Source organism: Merops nubicus, unplaced genomic scaffold (genome assembly GCF_000691845.1).
Source record: "Merops nubicus isolate BGI_N331 unplaced genomic scaffold, ASM69184v1 scaffold14895, whole genome shotgun sequence".
Taxonomy (NCBI): domain Eukaryota; kingdom Metazoa; phylum Chordata; class Aves; order Coraciiformes; family Meropidae; genus Merops; species Merops nubicus.
In genome coordinates, this window is record NW_008611716.1 from 2,367 (window position 1) to 21,452 (window position 19,086).

The following is a 19,086-nucleotide window of genomic DNA, read 5'->3' on the forward strand; positions in this document are numbered from 1 at the left end:
CATTGGGGAAAAAAAACTGGAGGTGAGGAAGGAAAATTTATGGGAACATAATTCACACGTGAAGTGGGATCTTCTCCCTGGCACCCTGTGGGCTGCAGAGCCTGGCCAGTAAGCCATGGTGGGAGGATCTCAGCTGCGGGCTCCCGCTCTCCCTGTGAGCAATGTCAGCACCTTAGATGTGGCCAAAGACTGGGAGTGACCAAGAGCAGTGGCCTCCTCACCCTGGAGGGGACCCGAGGCTTCATTTTAGGGGAAAAATAAATCCCTGGGGCACGTCGGTTGGCGCGCAATGGCTGCGGGCACCGTCCCGAAGGGCAGAGTCTGACGGGCACGGGTCAGGCTGGGTCAGGACAGGAATAGCAAAGAGCAGGCACGGGCACCCCTCTCCCCACTGCTGGGTGAGACCACCACCCCGGGCACCTACCTCGGACCACTCGGACATCTCCCACTGGGGCCCACAGGCGGGGTTCTTGCAGACCTTGCGCTCGTCGGGGCGGGCGATGTCGGCGGACTCGCAGAGGTCGCTGTACACGGAGCTGTCGAAGCCCGGGGAGATCATCTTCCAGCAGCGCACGATGCGGAACTGGAAACCCTCCCCGCAGGTCCGGGAGCACTCGCTCCAGCTGCTGGTCTCCCACCTGCAGAGGCAGAGAGGTCGTCGCATGGGGCATCCCCCGGGAAAGCCCTGCCTGCCACCTCCAGGCTGAGCTGCAGCCGGGCTGCCGGCACGGGCGCTTTTCCCACGGGATGGGATGTTTCAGGAGGTGGTAGTTTCACCCAGCAAAGCTGAGCTTGCAGTGGGGATAGTTTCACCCAGCAAAGCTGAGCTTGCAGTGGGGATGCTAAACCCAGCTCGCCGAGAGGAAGGAGGCACCGAGCCGTGTCCTCGCCGTGAGGGTTTGGCACCCCCAGGCTGTGGGGTCCCCAGCTGCGACCCTGTGTATCCCAGCACATTTCTCTGCCATTCTTTTTGCCCACGTTTGACTTCTGAGAGGACCCAACCATCCATCATCCTGCAGATCCCAGCAATAGTGTCACACAGAGCTGTCTGAGCCCCGGGGACAGATGTTCATGTACCACCGTCAGCCTAATGCTGCTAACATCATGTGATGGGCTGGCAGAGCTGGGATCTGCTCCGAGACACTGCCTGCCCCTTACTGTCCTCTGCCACTGCTGTCCTGAGGTTACAAGAGGGGAGCAGTTTGCAAACCAAGGGAAAAGCCATAAGAAGTCAAGATTTTTACAGTACGGTAACATTACAGCAATTCTGAATTGAAGAACTAGCTAAAAAATGCAAAAATCAAACTGGGTCAGGATCCACATTCCAGTGCCACCCACTGGTGCTGCTCTGAGCAGGAAAACCACAGCCCCAGCCTCACAGCCCCACAGGGCACCATGAGCAGCCTTTGTCACACATTCAGAGGTGCCACCTAAATTCAGAAGGCATATTACACCAAGGTCTTTCCCATCCCAATCAGGCAAAGTTATCTGAGGACTTTCTGGTGGCAAAGTGTTGCTGGCCAGAGCAGAATGGGCTCAGCTGCCCAATTTGAGCTCCTGGCAGCTCCTGCTTTACCCAGAACCAAGCTGCAACCAGCAGTAAATCACAGAGCAGCTCTTCTCTCTTCCAGTGCAAAGCCTGTGGAGCTGGAACAGCACAGCTCTAAGGAGGCACAGCTTTATAAGAGACCAGCAGGGTAATCTAAGCATGAAAAGAGCCCTAATGCTTTTGCCAAAAAATTACAAAGTTAATGCAAATAGACATCCAAGTCCCCATGGCGTCTCCAGGGCAGGTGTGTTCCCAGCAGCAGTACCATCCACCTCCCCACATTTCTCTTGCCTCCATTGCAGCTCTTCAGCCTTCACATGAAACATTCAGTGAGATCTTACACTGCAATAGGCATGTGCTTCCCTCCCCTGTCCTCCTTCATAACTACCCGAGCTGGAACCACCCACTCTCCAGGGCCCAGGTGCCATCTCTGGTCCCTGGCATCACTCTGATCTTGGTTTGCACTCTTCACAAGTGACACCACTCCAGGGCACACATCAACTTTACTTCTCCCTTTGCCCTGTCCCTAGTCTGACACCATCACAGTCCTCCTCCCTTTGACAGACACTTTCCTGTCCTGCCCATAACTGCTCCTCATGGCAAACCTTCCAGCAAGCAGGTGCTGCAAACCCACACAGAGCCATGCAGGCAGCTCTGGACAGCAGGGGTGCTTTACTGGTAAGGAGCTGCACCAGAAGGGAAACCTCCTGAAGGACACCCAGCACGGGTTCCCCTCTGCAGCAGCTCTTGCCCTGCTACAAGTAAACCTCTGTGATGTTTAGGATGCTGAAGGGAGCAGAGGGCTGGATCCGTGGCACAGTTTGCAAGACCAGCCCCTTCGCCCAATTCCCACACTCTGGCCAGGGCAGGATATTGCCCATATTGCTCAAAGTCAGACTCCATGAGAGCACCAGGGGCAAATTCTGCCAGGATTTATGGAAGTTTTAACCTGGCAGCTTGAGCTAAAGCACTCAGGAGGAAAATCTTGCTACACCCTGGGGAGATCCAACGAGGGGAAGGAGGGACAGGGGTGCTACGGGCCGTCCCTGCTGCCCTCCCCACCAAATCCACACCAACCCCCTCCCCCAAACACATCCACAGCAGAGCAAGCACGGAGCCCCCCAGGAGCACCCTGGTGAGGTGGTACCTTGGCTGGCACTCTCTCCCAGCACAGAACTCATGGATGGGCTCGGGACGGGTCATGGCATCACAGTACGTATCGTCCACTTCGATCCCATCATAGCGAACACACATCGCATATGTGGACATCACTCCTAGTTTCAAAGAGAATACACACACACAACAGAGGGTGCTTGGTGATTTTGACATCCAAAATCTTTCTTTTTTTTTCCTCTTTTTTTTTTTTTTTTTTGAGCTGCATATTCCAAAACTTCCTCTCAATGGAAAGCAACAAGCTGGACTTTCTGGCCCAGGGGGAGGGTGGATGCTGCTGGGAGGGGAGGACTGTGGTGGCCACCCAGCCAGCATGGGCAGTGTGGTTGGATTTGGCCAGCTCTGAAGACAGGCACGGCCACCCCTGCCAGGGCTTGCCACCAAAATCAATATATGACTAACACGTTTTTATAGGAAACGCTCGGGGCAACGAGTCTGCTCGGCAGCTCCGTCCACCTCGCAGCCATCAGCTCCCACCCTGCCAGGCTCAGGGCTGGAAAAGGGTCCCCAACCCGCTCCATCCACCCTCTCTCCCTGCACCCATGAAGCCCCATTTGTGCTCGGGTGCTCCCTGGGTTCACCCAGCACTCCAAGCAGAGGAAGGGCTTTGCCAGGAGGCACCTGCCCCTCCTGCTCCCCCGCCAAAAGCGCAGGCAGCCGGTGTCGTCAGACCCAGAGCTTTTCCCCAGCAGCCCCTCGTGCCAGAGTAAATGTTGTGAAGTCCATTCTGGGACCTGGCTGGGGACCAGGAGGCTGCTCTGGCTACAGGTAACAAGAATTGCAGCTCTCGGGAACATATGGTTTACATGAAACTAAAAAAAGATCTACAGCTCTTGACGTGGTATTGCTTCTCTGCGATATGTCATTAAGGCAAGGAGAAAGGAGAAATTTAAGTAAAACCTCTCTCTGCAAACCAGGGCAGAGCAGCCTGGCCCCATCCAGGGGGAAATTTGCTCCAAAGGGGATCAAAGAAGTCAAAAATGTCTCAGAACGTGTGGCTGATGAGATCGCAGGGAAAGGGACAGCTTGTGAAGCTCCTGCTGTTGGCACATTGTGGGCATGTGTCTGCTGGACAAGAATAAATGTTTAAAAAATAAAATCTTTGCATATGCTCTTTTAAGAGATGTCCTTTAGATTGCAGTCTCCTCTCTCCCCCTTTTTTCCTTCTTTCTAATTCCAGGAGCACTGTAGGATCTGGATTATTTCAGGCGAGCGCTCGACTCACTCACAGGCTTCACAAGCGATGGGCTCGCAGGGGCCAGGACCCCCTAGCCAAGGAGAAAAGGAGGAGAGAGAGATCAAGTGGCTTGAAGCTTTTCAGGGGGCAAAAAGGGGGAATTTATACAAAAAAGAACACAGGCTCAGTTTTGATACCCTGGCGTCTACATCACTGTTCCAGGTTTACACCCTCGCAGCCAAGATCAGGCTCCAAGGTAGAAGGAGGGGGAGAAACAAAACAAAATCAAAAAGCCAAATGCTGGTTTGTTTCCTGCCAGAGCTGGATAACCTCCAAAATTTCACCCTATGGGGAAGCATCTGAGCTTTTCAAACCCCTCTGAATGGTCCAAAGGCAGGCAAAAAAGAGAGGGCGATATGCTGAGACCTTTGCACCCGGGCAGAGCAGATTTGGGGGCGTGCTAAAACCAACTCCAGAGATCACAAGATCCCCTACACAGCACCAGGTCCTTCCCATCCCTAACAGACATAAAAGTGACTCACACACCAGGTGATTTCAGCGGTTGTGCAGAATTTGGCTGCTTCTTAGAACTACCTGTGGTACATGTAGAGCTGCAGGGTTCATGGGAGGAAAGCTTCCACCTGTACATGTCAGCAGCACTCACACCTTGGCCCTTTCTTAACAACTTCAATCTGTTTCTAGCGATAAGCAAACAAAACAAAACAAACAAACAAACAAAAAACAAACAAAAAAAAAAGGCATTTACAAGGCGAGCGGTGACAAGGCCACGTCAGACACACACATCTGCCAGCAGGCTGCAGTTTGGTTGGGTTCGGGTTTGGGAGGGGATTTGTTTAGTTTGGCCATTGGGTTTGGTTTTTCTGATTTTTTTGGGGGGTTTGTTTGTTTGTTTTCATTGGTTTGTTTCGTTTCACAACATACCTGTCCTGAGCCCCAAGTAGAATCCCCAGCCCGGTTAGAGGCAGAGCTTCCACTGTCTAGAAATAGAGAGAATGGGATAAAAATACCCACAAGTAGAAACAGTTCAGAATTTAACAAAGTTTGCATTTTTTTTCTGCTCAAATACACCTGGCCCTTGGCATACAGTGACTAAAGGTGCAGTATCTCCTCCCCTGCATCTCCAGGGCTGGGCACACCAAACTCATGCTGCTCAACGCAGCAGAGCTTTCGGCCGCTCCAATCTCAGCAGCTCTCTCCTTCCCAAAGCCAACACGTGGCACAGGGGTTTATAAACTTGCTTCTCAAAACACACTTTGCTTCTGAACCACCCAGGCGTGCTGTTTGCCTGCCCGCTGCTTTTGCAACTGTTTTGGTTTGGTTTTATTTCTGGTTGATTTTAGGTAGTTTGGATCTCTCGTACCCGTGCCGTGCTCAGACACACAGTGCCGCTGGGAGAGGAGTGATGGAGTCAGCCTGGTGCATTTGTCAAACCAAAAAAAGAACAGCTCCTCCCAGTTCAGTGCATCCTACGTGCTGTGAGGTTAACACACACCAGGGATACTGCACCTTTACAACAAAAGGCTTGGATTCTGCCCTCATCCCTCTGTTCAAACCCTTGGCACAGCTACACTGAAATAGCGTACAAGGTTGTGTCCTGACCTCCAGTAGTCTCTGGCCTGGCGAGATATGCAGCTTGTATGATTTCTAGGCAGCAGAAGCTCTGAAATTGCCTTATTTAGTTGTTGGTAAGAAAAAGTTCAGGTCCAGCCTATCAAATCAACCTTTAAAAGGACACTGTTGAGAATCCAGCCGTTTCCTTTCAGACCCACCCTCCTTCCACCGCCAGCCCTGAGCCTCGGGAAGGATTAAAAACAACAACAATCTCATTTTCCCCTCTTGATTTTGCCTCTGTCTGTTTGGCAAATGGTCGCTTCCTGCGTTTGAAATGGAACCGAAATGAATGTGACTATTTTTTGCAGAAAAACAACAGCCTCAGCTCCCTATAAATAGGGTTTTTTTCTTGCCAAACCAGCTCTGCCTGGGGACCCGCGGCAGCCCCAGGTGCCATCGGTGTGCTGCCTGCTGCCACCCAGCCAGGAGAGGGCTCACAAGATGACAGTTTTCAGTAAGATCCATTAAAATATAGCCAGCATCTGCTTTTTGTCCTTTAATTTGCCTGGAAAAGAGGGTATTACCTAGATCCTCTTGCTCCCTGAGGCACCAAAGTAAACACCAAGTCATCTTGTGACCGCAACTCCTCTCCCTCGAAAGGGGAAAATAATCTTCAAAATAGGCTTTATACCACATCTCAGGACAGAAAATCTTTCAACAGTGTCCCTTTAGTGTACACGATCCTGAATAAAGAGCTTCTTCTATGCATGACGAGGTTGCAGGGACAAGTTCTTCCCAGATAAATCAGACATTTGGTCATAGGGCAGCATTTAGCTCTCTTGCCATTTCAAACAAAGACAAAACTGTCATTTTGTTCTGCTCGGCATGCAAACAGCAGCACATTGTCCCACAAAGCTGGTGGGCTTTTTTCTCTTTTAGTTTTCCTTTTTATTATGAGATTTATTATAAAAAATGTTTTCTCCCCTGCCTGCACTTGGCTTCTGGTTTTCAATCAAGCAACAGCAACAAAAATCAGCACCAGCCCCTTGTCCCTAGCTTAGGTCTGGGCTGTCTATCCTCCCAAAACAGTCCCACAGGACTAGAATATCCTAACAAGTTCACACAAACACCACAGACCGACATCCAGAGTCCCTGGGCTCAATTTTCTGTGATTTGTTTGGGTTTTGTCTTGAAGCAAAGGGGGAAATTCGTGCTCCTGTTGCAGGGTCAGCCCTGGCCGCACACTGCAGCACAGGGCAGAGGGTGAAGGATGCCTGATCTGCCCTGGCATGGCACAGGAAGGTTTCCATGGCTTCAGGAGAGGAAAAGCAGGACTGCAATCCTGCCACAGCACAAGAGGCACCCACCCATCCCAGTCCCAGCAGGGCTTGTTCCCAGAGAGGAGACACAACACACCACACTGGTGCAAGGTGCTCCCATAACTGGGTAACTTCATCCACACTAAGACTACCACAGCTTAGAAAGACATAAAATGCCCCACCTCAAACCAACCCTGTCCCACGTGCACAGACTGCCTGGTTACTCTCTGCAAAGATCATCTTCCCTTGCTTGTTCATTCTCAGGGAATGAAAATGAGCAAGAAGCCACCAAACTGAGCCTGGGAAGCACTTGGGAGGTCTCGAGTCCAAGCTCCTGCCCAGACCTGGGCTGACCCCAGTAAGAGACTGGGTCCCACAGGGCCCTGCACAGTGCAGCTTGACCCATCTCCAAGGATGGAGATTCCCCCACCCAGGCTTAGGGCAAGAGGTTTTTCCTTGTTGCCCATCACCATTTCCTTCAGTGCAGCTTCTGGCTGTCCCCACCACCTTCCTTGCTCCTGGAGAAACCAGTCCAATCCTCCGTGCCCTTCACACTCCTCATGCTCCAGCACCCTGCCTATGACACCCCAACCCCAAATCCACATCCTGCTGTCACTATGGGCTTCATCCTGCCAGGCTGGGTGCTGGAGGGAGCTTTAATCCTGGCCTCAGTGAGCTGAGCTGGGGCTCCTCACCCATCATCCCCACCCAGGAATTGCAGGTCAGTGGGTAGCATTAGGATTGCAACTGAGCTTGAAGCTTTTGCCAGGAAAAGTTGGGCCAGATGATCCATAAGGTTCCTTCCAACCAGGTATTCTATGATAATGAATTAAAAGCTGGGGGAAGTGCTAATGGCCCAGGCACAATCAGGCTGCCCCAAAACATGCCTGGAAGGAGAGATCTCTCATCTCTGCAGTGGCTGCAGAACACCTCACCCCCTGCAAACATGTCCATCACTCCACAAGTGCCCACACATGCCAATGACCTAACTGCCAATGACATGATGGGACTTTCTGAACTGCTGGGGAGGAGAGCAATGCCACCATGCAGTGGGCAAGGCCTCACAAGTCTTTTTGTTGCCTTTTTGGCCCTTCACCTCTCCCTTTTCTTTTTTTAATAAAAAGGGGTGCCTCCAAACAGCACGTTTCCTGCAGCCCAGCTGCCCCACATCTGTCTCTGCTGGCCTTTTAATGCCCCACAACAGCCCCACAGCAAGGGATGAGGGTGGACTTGATGATATTAAGGGTCCTTTCCAACCTAAATGATTCTGTGGAGCCAGTGAGGAGCTGAGCATCTCTCAGCCCAGGCTACAGCCCCAGCTGGGCCTGGATGCAGCCTTTTGGTTAGGGCAAAAATTTTTGGATATTAATGTTTAGATCTGAAAAGTTCACGTTTTCTTCTAGAGAGATTTTGGGGGGGGAAAGAGGGAACACTGCAGAACAAAACCAAGGGAAGAATCAAGGGGGGGGGAATAAAATGGCAATGCTGAGTATCCTTCTCAAAGGGGTTTAAATCCCTGCCCCACGTCACCAGTAGATGGACAGTATGGGGTAGTTCCAGGAGTTTTTTTACCACCACAAAATCTGCCCTGGAGCCACTGACAGATTTTTGTAACTGTCCTGTAAAAGCCAAGCTGCTCTGGAATTTAAAGCATGTAAAAATCCCTGTATTCCCAGGAGCTAGGAAAGCACTAGCCCCATTTAGCAGCTACTGGGGAGAGGATTGGGGTCCAGGGTGCCAGCTGAGGCCACCCAGTAGCGTGCCAGGGCCCAGGGGAGCCCCAAGGGCCATGCAGCCCCCTGCTCACCCCCCGGCAGGGTACAGCAGGGGGTGGGACAGGCTGGCCTGGCCTGTCAGAGGGCTAATGAAATGCTTGCTTTGGCAGCAAAAGGCAGAGTTTCCAAGCCAAGCCACGAGGAGAGATGATAGACTCAAGCCCTTGGCAAGGTTTCAATGTTCTTGTCATTAAGAAGTTTGTTGATACGTTTGGCTTCATGGACATTTTCTTTAGCATAATCTAGTATAAATTCTGGGTAAATATAGCTAACTACAACCAGAGAGCATCTGCTCAGTGCTTCACATCTTCTGAAGCTCAGCATCACAACCCTTGTCTTACTGGGAGACAGAGAAGTCACGGCAGCAGAGCCAGGAGGAGACCCACAGGGGAGGGGTGGGTGCCATGGTCCCCAGCCAAGCCATGGGGGTGCAGAGCAGGACCCAAAGCCACAGCAGGGGGTCTGGGACCTGTTTGACTCCCAAGGCCCCAGTTTCATCTCATTCTTTCTGGGGATTGCTCCAAAGTGTGGCTCCACATGAAGGACAGCTAATTGCTGCTCTGCAGCAATGGTCCCATCTCAGTCCCTGTGTGCCCATGCTGGGGATGAGGTCCCACAGGCTGGGAGTAAAGGCTGCTCCCCACACAGCCCCAGGACACCCCAAAAGGCCCTAGACACTGACTTGTGGGCAAGCACTAGCCCAAGACTCCCTTTCACTCAGCCCGTCCCTGCCTGGACAAACTCTGCTGCTAAAGACAGATGAGGCTTTTTTTGTTTTACTTTCCTACTGCACTTTATAACACTACCAACTCCAAACCAGCCACTGAAAGGAATCCTGAAGGTATGGTCCTAATATCAGTCAGTGAGCTGCCACTGGAGAGCTTTTGGCATCCTTGTCAGAGCAGTGGCTAGTTGCAGTGCATCTGCCAAGGTAGTGAACCCAGGCTCCTGCTGCAGCCCTGCAGAAGGGCTCCTGCTGTCCTGCTCTGCCTCTCCAGCAGCAGGGAAGCAGGCAGGGCCATGCCCAAGAGCTGCTGGAGGCATGTTCCTGCCAGCACTAGGGAGGAGGATCATGGGTGGCAGTCAACAGGGTGGGTAAAATGGGGCCAGGACCAACTTCTGCTGCATCAGAGCTCGGAGGAAGAGGCTTGGGGAATCAGAGCAGGACACCAAGAGAAGGCAAAAGGAAGCAGCTTCTTTATGGTCACAGCTCTGGTAACAAGCTGTGACAGGCAGAGATCCATGCACAAGCTGACAGCCATCAGCATGGACTCACCAGCACCTCCACCAAGGAGGGCAGCGAGTTTTCCTCTTGCTTAAATGCTCTCTTGACTTTCTGCTCTCAAATCCCAGGCCCTTCCTTCCAGATTTACCCCCATCCAAAAGCTTCCACATACATCATCCTACCCCCACTTACCTTCTGGCTTCCAAAGCAGCTAGAAACCATGTAATGGGGTCTGCATTGAGTACAGGGCTATTACGAGTCAAGACTAGCAATCAGTAGGATTTACTATAACTAAAGACAAGTCTCCTACCTTGCTTTGTGGGTTCTGTTCCCTTGAGGGCTGGTCATGGTGCCAGTGGCATTTGAAAACGTTGTCTCTGCAGAGGAGTTGATGGCTTTGCCATTGCTCAGCTCCAGGTAAGTGCTGTTAATGCTGTAGGTCACAACGCCATCAGTGTCCTCGTAGTCAACATAGAGGCTGTCAATGTGTGAGCCCACAGAGTTGATTGGGTCTCCCTGGGCAAAGATGCTGTTCATGGTCATGTTGAGCATCAGCTCCTTGGAGTCCTTGTCCAGCAGCTTGTCCGTGATGGCATTCTCCAGAAGGAATTCCCTGGAGGTGAGCCTGGGGTCGAGGTCTCTGTCGTCATGGTCTGTCTGGTAAGTAGACCTGGTTACGTTTGAATCTAGATTGGAGCCAACAGGGGGAAACAACAATGACAACCACAAACTGCATTCAGGCTGGGGGCAGGAAGCAGCCTGGAGCAGCGGGGGCACGCCAGAGCCCGAGCAGAGGCTGCAGGCAGGAGCTGGGGTCCTGGGGAGGGGGAGTCTCAGGGGGGTGTACCCATTTGGGAAGGGTGTGTAGCTCTGTGGGTCTCATCCTGGTATTGCATGGCCAGAGGAGAGCTCAGCACCTGCCAGCACTGCCCCAAGCAATAGCAGAGGTCAAAGGAAGATGCTCTCCTGGCCCCGGAGCCCATGCAGCCATGCTGGCAAAGCACTCAAGGCAGATTGGTGGTGGGATGCCCGAAGGACTGGAGTGGGAAGGAGGTTGTTGGGGGCTGTGGGGAGGTGGGAGGTGATGGAAGATGTAACGGGGAGCTCTGTGCACCCAGGGCTCCCTCCTGTCCTTGGCATGAGGCAAAGCACGGCAGGGCACCAGCAGGGACACCTTACCCATGGCCACCCCCCACCCTCCAGAAACCAGAACCTGAAGGGCAAAGAGGATTTATGAGCAGAGATGTTTTAAAGAACTTTCCAGGTTTTCCAAAAAACAAACCAGCAGAATCACCAGAGATAGAAACAGAGCATTTCTCAACAAGAGCTCTGAGAAGCAGAACGGTGAGGCCCAAGTCTCCTCCTTACCTTGGGGTTGTTTGCCCTTCAGTTTTGGCTCACAGTCAATAGTTTCTGCTCTTTCATAGACCTCATTGGTTTCCTGACCTTTGCTCAAGTTTAAATCTTCCTCCGTGTCCTGCCTTCCAAACACCTGGTTCTCCAAGTCTATCCTTTCCCTGGAGATTTTCCCAAAATAGGTTGCATTGTGCTGGATGAAGCCCAATGGCACATCTCCATCAAACTCTCTGCTTTCTTCACTGTCTGACTCGGAGAAGGTGTAGTAGATGGGCTGCAGGTTTTTTGAGTGTGGCTTCCTCAGGAGGGTGTATTCAAACGTGATGGATGGATTCTTGCCATTTTGATTCCAGACCTAGCAAACAAATTAAATTATTAGTGGATGCAGCAAATATATGGCATGCAAACTTGTGATTCACCTGGGACTCGACACTTGGGGAGCATCTCCTTTGCTATTTCCAACCTTACTGCCAACATCTTACAACTGGAGCCGAGCACAATGTCCCAAGGGATATTTGGCTGGAGTGCCCTGGGGATTAGCCCCAGCTCAGGGATGGGGGTCCCAGGTCATGCTTCCTCCTCAGCCACTGAGTGACCAGAGACTTGGGAGATCCACTTCAGAAGTTACTGACCATCGTCTGCAAATCCCTTTATTGTGGTTTTTGAGGAGCATACACATGCCCCCTTCAGCTACTGCATCCCACTGGGGATGGATGGGGACTTGCAGCTGATGCACTACAGCCTCTTACTGGTCTAATGCTTTATAAGCACCCAAGCAACCATCCCTTCTCCTTCCAGAGGAGTCTGGAGCTACCTAGGAGAGGGAAGGAGTTTGGCTCTGGCTGGCTGCCCAGAAGAAAATTAAATTACCTTTCTTCCTATGTCTGGTTTTAGATGGTTTGCTTTCAAAGAAAGAGCTGGGGTTTAAGTTTCATGCACTTGTCTAAGCTATCTGGCCTAATTCCTTATTTTCACTTCTCCTGCCAGGTCACTCAGATAATGCCAAGGAGCTGAAGAGAAATCCCCCCACAGTGCCCAAGGCATCTTCTCCCTGCAGAGAGAGGGGTTACCAAGCCCATGCTCATCATCCACAGCCCTGCCCACCCCTTCCTCCACCCAACACAGACTTTCCCTTCCCCAGCACTCCCAGCCTTGTGAACTTGAAAAGTCAAAGCTCACCATGATGTTCAACCCTTGGTTTGTTGGCCCTTGGGCTACAATATACTCTATGCCAGTCTCATAGACGTCCATGGGCCTGCGGTACTTGAACACCGTGCCTGCAATGTTGAAGTTCTTTGGAGTATCAACTTTGTAGTTCCCATTGAAGAAATAGTACCCAGCTTCATCAGCCACAGCTTCAAACGAGAGAGAAAAACCAATGCTGTCAGATGGCAGAGCAGAGATGGGTGATACTGCCACTTGTTCATCCAGGGGATAAAATCACTACAGCATCTCAACAATTAAACAAGTGTTTCTCCTACATTACAATGCATTTAGCACCTCTTTCCAACATATATCATGAGAGTATGTGCCCAGAGTTTGGGCTGTGCATCCCTCTGCACTGCAAGCTTACACTAGCCCATGGTTCCTCTCACCCTTTGGGCACCAGCACAGCACAAACATTTCATAATCAAGTTTGGGCCGTGCATCCCTCTACACTGCAAGTTCCTGGGTATGTGGCTTACACTAGCCCATGGTTCCTCTCACCCTTTGGGCACCAGCACAGCACAAACATTTCATAATCACAGCTCTGCAGACCAAGACTCGGCTGTTAGATGGCCAAGAGCAGGAGTTGCCTCCTCGGGAGCACTGAGTTGATGCCACCTCACCCAGCAGTGGCCCAAGACAAGTCATCCAGGACACTAAACCAAGCCTTTTTCATTCAAACCTTCCTGCACATGGCCACGAGCCTCTGAGGCAGCAGAGGGTGACGGCAGCAGATATGCTTCTCTTGGGCAAGTCCAGATTTTTTCACCCTCTCTCTGAGCAGCACTGCCATCTCCATCATGAGAGGGATGGTGTGGCCCCCAACACTTAGGTCACACCTCCTGGGTGCTGCTGTCACGTGGCCATTGCACATTGCCCAAGCTGAAGACCAAGAGGATCAGCAGAGAGGTGAAGTCACTTGGCTCTCTGTGATCCAGCAGCAGGGTGTTGGTCATACCACCCTGAAGGAGCAATAATATTGACCAACAGTTTCTGCATTAAAGCAATCCAAGTGTTGATGTAGACAGCCCAGGTGCTCAGACTGCAGAGAGGAGAAACTCACAGGCTTGGACAACTATGGATTTAGCTCCTGTCTGCAATAAAACTACGCTCAGCTTCACATTGGAACAAAAACATTAGCAGTACAGGCATGAGTCTGAGGGAAGCACCAAGAGGTTATACACACCCAGAACATCTGCAGATTTTTTCCGTTCCACTATCTGGATATCCCTTGCTCCAGCAGTAATGTGTGTGACCAGAGAATAGCCTGTGGGAAACTACAGATTAACGAGAGGAACTCTGTAACAAATAATCTGAATGAAACACTCGTTAGCCAATATTACAAGATAGATCAAGCAAACTGGCCTGGATCCAAAATGACTTTTAAGGTGTTATGGATTAAAAAAAAAAACCACTCTAATGTTGAGAACTGCTAGGCTGCAAACAGGACCTTATTGCTAATAGAAAAGATAAATGTGTGAACTATGCTTCCTGGTTTAGGGTGGAAAAATACAGCCAAAGGGGGGAAAGGATGCAACCCTCACGGGCTAGCCCCAGTGAGAGATCACAGCTTGGTTCTCCTCCAGCTTCTCTTTGCTTAGCAGGAGGTAAGTGGTGAGATGAGTCCTCTCAAGAGGCCACTGAAGTTCCTTGCTCCACCTTACACTGGTCCTCAGAGAGCATTAATCATTATTCCCGAGTTAGATTGCTCTATCTGAGACAAGTAGGTTCTGTTGCTTTACATCATGCTAATTTTGGAAATCCTGGTCTTTCAAAATATCCTCGCTTCCTGTTATTACAAACCATTTATTCCTAGTCTTACTGGGTCATGAGAAAGACAACTAAAAAAGACACCAGCCTCTTGCATAACCCTTTTGCACCACTCAGCATCACAGACCTGAGGCTTCCGACGTGCTGTGCAAAGTTACTGGTTTATCTTTAAAAACAGGTTTTCCCAAGTCTACGAGTGGAGTTGAGACACACATAAAACACATGGGAAACCCTGAAGCGGGGCAGTGGATAAGAGTTGAAAGCAATTTACCAAAAATAAAGCACGTTTTTAAATATAGCCTTCTGCTGCAAGGAAAGCAAGAGGTTCCCAAAAGCCTTACCAAGATGGGAATTTCCTTTCCTGTAACTGCCGGTCACGTGAGTGCAGCTGCTCCCATCTCCTTGGCAAACTCCACATTTATCCAAGGTGTGGGTGGAGAAGAGGATGCCATCACACCCGATGGGCTGCAGGACACAGGGAGAGAGGGGCGAGGCTCAGGCGAATGTTGCCCCCGCCGCAGGTTTCTGAATGCTACTGAAGTGATTTTTGCTATAATGTTTAACAACCTCACATTTTCCAGACACGCAAACCCCTCGGAAATCAGTGTATTTGCAGGATGTTCCATCCCGAGCCTGAACCATTAACTGTCTCTGACCATCCACAGTGGTGCAATGGAGGTCACAGGGCTTGCTAGAAATGTGAACATAGTCATCTGAGGGGAAAGGATATAAAAATACATTCAAAACAGCAGAAACACAAAAAAAACTTTCATCCTACCAATGTCAATGAATCTCTGCCAAGCTAAACAACAGCAGCAACAGCACATTTGCACAGCAGCCAGCAGTTCAGAAGCTCCCATCTCTTGTGTTTGGGGCTGGGCAGGAGACGGCACTTCTGAGAGCATGCCAGCCCCCTGCTGCAAGCCCCTGCACAGCCAGGAGTGGGTGCCCCTCGTGATGCCACCAGTATCACCAACATCAGCCCAGGGCATGCACTGAGGCAGCAACGGCCACGATCCTGTGCGAGGACTTGCAGCAGGGATAAACATACACATGACATCAAAACATATGCACGTCCACATATCAGCATTTAATATGTGACTTAAATTAGCACAGATATAGCATTATAAATACATATAATATTCAAAACCATGTCAGTTTAAAACATAAAAACTTTTCCATAAATGTTCACCCAAGCCAGACTTAATTTCAGACTTAATTCAGACTTAATTTGCTCTTTACTTTCTGCAGGCAACTGGCCGGGCTGCATCCCCTGGCACAGTAGCCCCCTATTTTATAATATCCCCAGGAAGTGAATGACAAATTCCTATTTTCATCAGAAACCCAACTCTAAGAGTTGAACTCCACCAAGTAGGGAGCAGTCATATACCCACTGGCCTGTGTGCCCAAGCAAGACAGCATCAATGTCAAAACATTATCTGCAAATCCCCCAGGAGCCACGTGAACGCCTGCTAAAAAACAAAACAATTCACTGTAACAATTCTGGAGAATCATCCTGAGCAGCAAAGATGCTTAAAGAAACTGTCACCTTGCCATAGGAAAGGGACAGAAGCAGCCAAAGAGCTACAGCCAAGCCAGCCTGCCATGGGTCAGGTTCTACCACACTGACCCTGCTGAGACAGGGGCTTGTTTCACAGAAAAGGAGGCAACAAGTGATTTCAGGGAGCATAACTGTTCTTAAATCCATACAGAGACCCTTAAAAGAGGAAAGTTGCATTGGAGCCCATCTGTAGTGACACCCAACTGCCACTGCAAATCTGAAGAACCAGCTCTTGGGAGCCTGCTCCTCAGGAGGAGAGTCCTGAGTTCTCAGTAGCTCTAAAATTGGCTGTGATTTTTATTTAATGCTTGATTTCGATGAGAATTCGGTGCCTAAAAATTAAATAACCTCTCAATCTCTGACTCCTGAGTTATTTGTGCAGTTCTGCATCGCTCACCCCAGATGACCAAGCTGCCTGGCTGCATCTTGGTGCCATTTGGCAGAGCACATGAAGGACGTGGGAGGGAGCAAATGTCCCCGAGATGCCACACAGCCAGCAAGGGCCCCAGCTCAAAGGCCACTTGTTTGGGTGAGCCAGACTCCCCCTGCCAGCACAGTCCCTCACCCCATGCTCCCTCATCCTCCTCCAGCCTTCCAGCTCTCTGCTTCTCAGGAGCTGTGACCAACCCAGGCTACAGCCATAAATTCATGTAGTTATTTTATTTTTAAGCTACCCTGCAGCTGCAAAACATGCCTTTGAACGTGGGAGACAGCTGATTGTGTCTCTGAAAAATCACTTTAGAGCAGCAGAGGAGGAGCCTTCCTGCAGGCTATAGCATCATAACTATCAAAATATTTTGGCTAAGCATTATGAAACACACAAAGAATGTCTTGTTACCAGGATATAAAGGTTTCCATTGATATGTTCTGCCGTTATACACATGGGAGTTAAATGATGAACACTGCTCCTCTCGAAAGCTCCTTCCGTTTGCAGGGCACTCCTAGAATGGGATACATTAATATCCTGATGAAAACAAAATGTGGGAAAGGTTTCTGGCACATCTCAACTGACTGCAAGGAGTGTTTCCATCGCCTGCCCCATCCAGAGCCACATCCTCCTCCTCCTCCTCCTCCCTCTGCAGGGAAACCCTCCTGGGAGATGGTATAAGAACCACCCACTGGGTTTTACAGCCCCCAACCCAGGCAGAAGGTCCAAAGCCCCAACACAAGCGTGAGGGACACCAAAGGAGGGAACTTCAGTTGCTTGGAGGAGCAACAGGGTGGCATCTACAGGACAAATGGCATCTCCTCTCTAAGGGGCCCCAGAAATGCCAGCACTCAAAGCAAGCATGACTGCCCATGTTTTACATCAAGCATTCTCAAGGAGAAAAATGATATCCTTACTTGTACTTTGCAGAGCTGGTATCTTTTGGATGTCCCCGTGCAAGTTTTATTAGCCAGCCCACTCACTGACTTTCTTCTGAATAGAGAAATGATGGTTAGACAGGGCTCAGGAACACTTCTTTCCCCTTTTCTGAATATATTTGTCCCCTGCTTCTGTAAGATTGGTCTCCATGTCTTATTATAGCATCCTAGGAGGGATCATGGGGATGAGGACCTGGGGACAAGGTTTGCAAGGTGCCTTCTGGCAGCCACACAGCCCAGAAAGGGCAGAGCCATGCACAGAGCAGCCAGGATGAGCAGATCCTCAACCACCCCTGCACCACAGCGTCCTCACTGCTGTGCCCAGAGCCTTGAGACAGGAGCCATGCTACATCTGCTGCTCTTCTGCACTAATCCCTGCAGGAGACACCTCAGGGCCAGCACAGGAACAGCTCAGCTGGTCCTCCCAGCAGGGATGCCCAGGGCACAGCCTCCTGGTGGCAGCACGCTTGGGGCACGCTCACCTTCTGCACGGGCAGGGTTTGCCAGCCAACCCCTTTTCACTTATCTACTGGGCGATGATGTTGTGGACCAAGCCTACCCCCAGCAGGCTGGGGGTGCCCAGAGGCTGGCAGGTGGGTGCTGTACCTCTGCCTCAGGCAGTGCCTCTCCTGGGACTTGACTCCTCCCCCGCAGGTCCTGGTGCACGCCGTCCACTTGGTCCACTCGCCCCACCAGTAGGCCGTGACGTCTGCCCCCTCCTCCAGGCTGTTGGAGCTCTGTGTCAGGTCCTGCTCCAGGCAGGGTGGGGAGAGAAGCACCAGTCAGCATGCCCACCCAGGGGTGACCCAGGGTGTCCCCCCCCCAGCCTGCCCTCGCTGAGCAGGGCGTCTCCTTCCCCAGGCGAGGTCAAGCCTGAGAGTTCCAGAGAATCGTTTAGGTTGGAAAACACCTTTGAGGTTGGAAAAGATTATTTTGGTTGGAAAAGACCTTTAAGACCACCAAGCCCAACCGTTAAGCCAGCACTGCCAAGGCCACCACTAAATCGTGTCCCTCAGCACCACATCTCCACGGCTTTGAAACCCCTCTGTCTGCAAGAAGCCCTGTCTTTTTCCAATTGTGTTTTCATTACAAATTGGAATGCAGTGGCAATATTTGGGATTCCTCAGGAAAGGAAGTGTTTATTGTTTTGCTCAGTTGGCAAAACCGAGCTCCCAAACAACTCTAAACCCTCCAAGTCTTTTGGTGCACTCTGACTCTTGCTCCACAGTGAATTCAGGGAGCTGAAGAGCCAGTTGCAGCCAAGATCTTCACTGAAAGCTTAAGAAAGCCATTGCAAAACCACTCTGCAGCACAACAGTGGAGGCTGGGAGGCTGGAGGAGCCCATGAGCTCTGTGCAAGAACAGGTTTGTCACATCAGGAGGGTCCTTGATACCTCCACCTCCAGATAGCTCCAGACTAAAGAGCTAAGCCAAGTCACACGTCCTCACGCTTGCTGGAGACCTGATGCCTGCACAGACCAGTCCATCCTTGATACCTCCACCTCCAGATACCTCCAGACTAAAGAGCTAAGCAAAGTCACCCGTCCTCACGCTTGCTAGAGACCTGATGCCTGCACAGACCAGTCCTGAGAGTCCCAGGGGTTGTCCATCCCAGACACCACACCATTGTAAGGCCCAGAGACCTCCTCAGCAAGGCAGCATGCTTACCTGAGCTATCACAAAGGCAACGTTGCCCACGAGGAGAAGGGCCAAGGTGCCTTTCAGCTGGGATCGTGCCCCAAGGGAGATGCTACTCCACCTCCACTTAGATATCTTCATCCTAGAAGGCAACCAAACACCATCCTAAGCAAAACCCCCACCAGCCCCATCACCTGTGGAGAGCAGGAGCTGCTTTGTAGCCTGGGTTACACAGCACATGTCTTCTTCAGCATCCCTGGCCAGCTAAGCAACACCAGCCACCAGTGACTGCAAGGGCTGGATCCTGAAGTTATATTTGATTAGTGGAAGCACTACCACAGAAGAGGTTCACATCCCATCTCAGCTGCTCTCTTCCAAACCACAACTTTGCACTGGTTCC

At 51.0% G+C, this 19,086-nt stretch overlaps 1 protein-coding gene across 1 annotated transcript; it reads right to left on the reverse strand.

Moving 5' to 3' along the window:
* Nucleotides 1–424: 424 nt before the first annotated feature.
* Nucleotides 425–18,827, reverse strand: ADAMTSL2 (ADAMTS-like 2; the record flags this gene model as incomplete). Its single annotated transcript, XM_008941305.1, has 14 exons — nt 18,717–18,827; nt 17,655–17,797; nt 17,028–17,103; nt 16,522–16,624; nt 14,690–14,835; nt 14,464–14,587; nt 13,539–13,619; nt 12,326–12,501; nt 11,159–11,501; nt 10,980–11,003; nt 10,101–10,476; nt 4,494–4,597; nt 2,697–2,823; nt 425–638 (listed from the first exon to the last, which is right to left on the reverse strand). Coding segments are annotated over exons 1-14 (2,148 nt in total), but the record flags the coding sequence as incomplete, so codon positions are not given.
* Nucleotides 18,828–19,086: the final 259 nt, after the last annotated feature.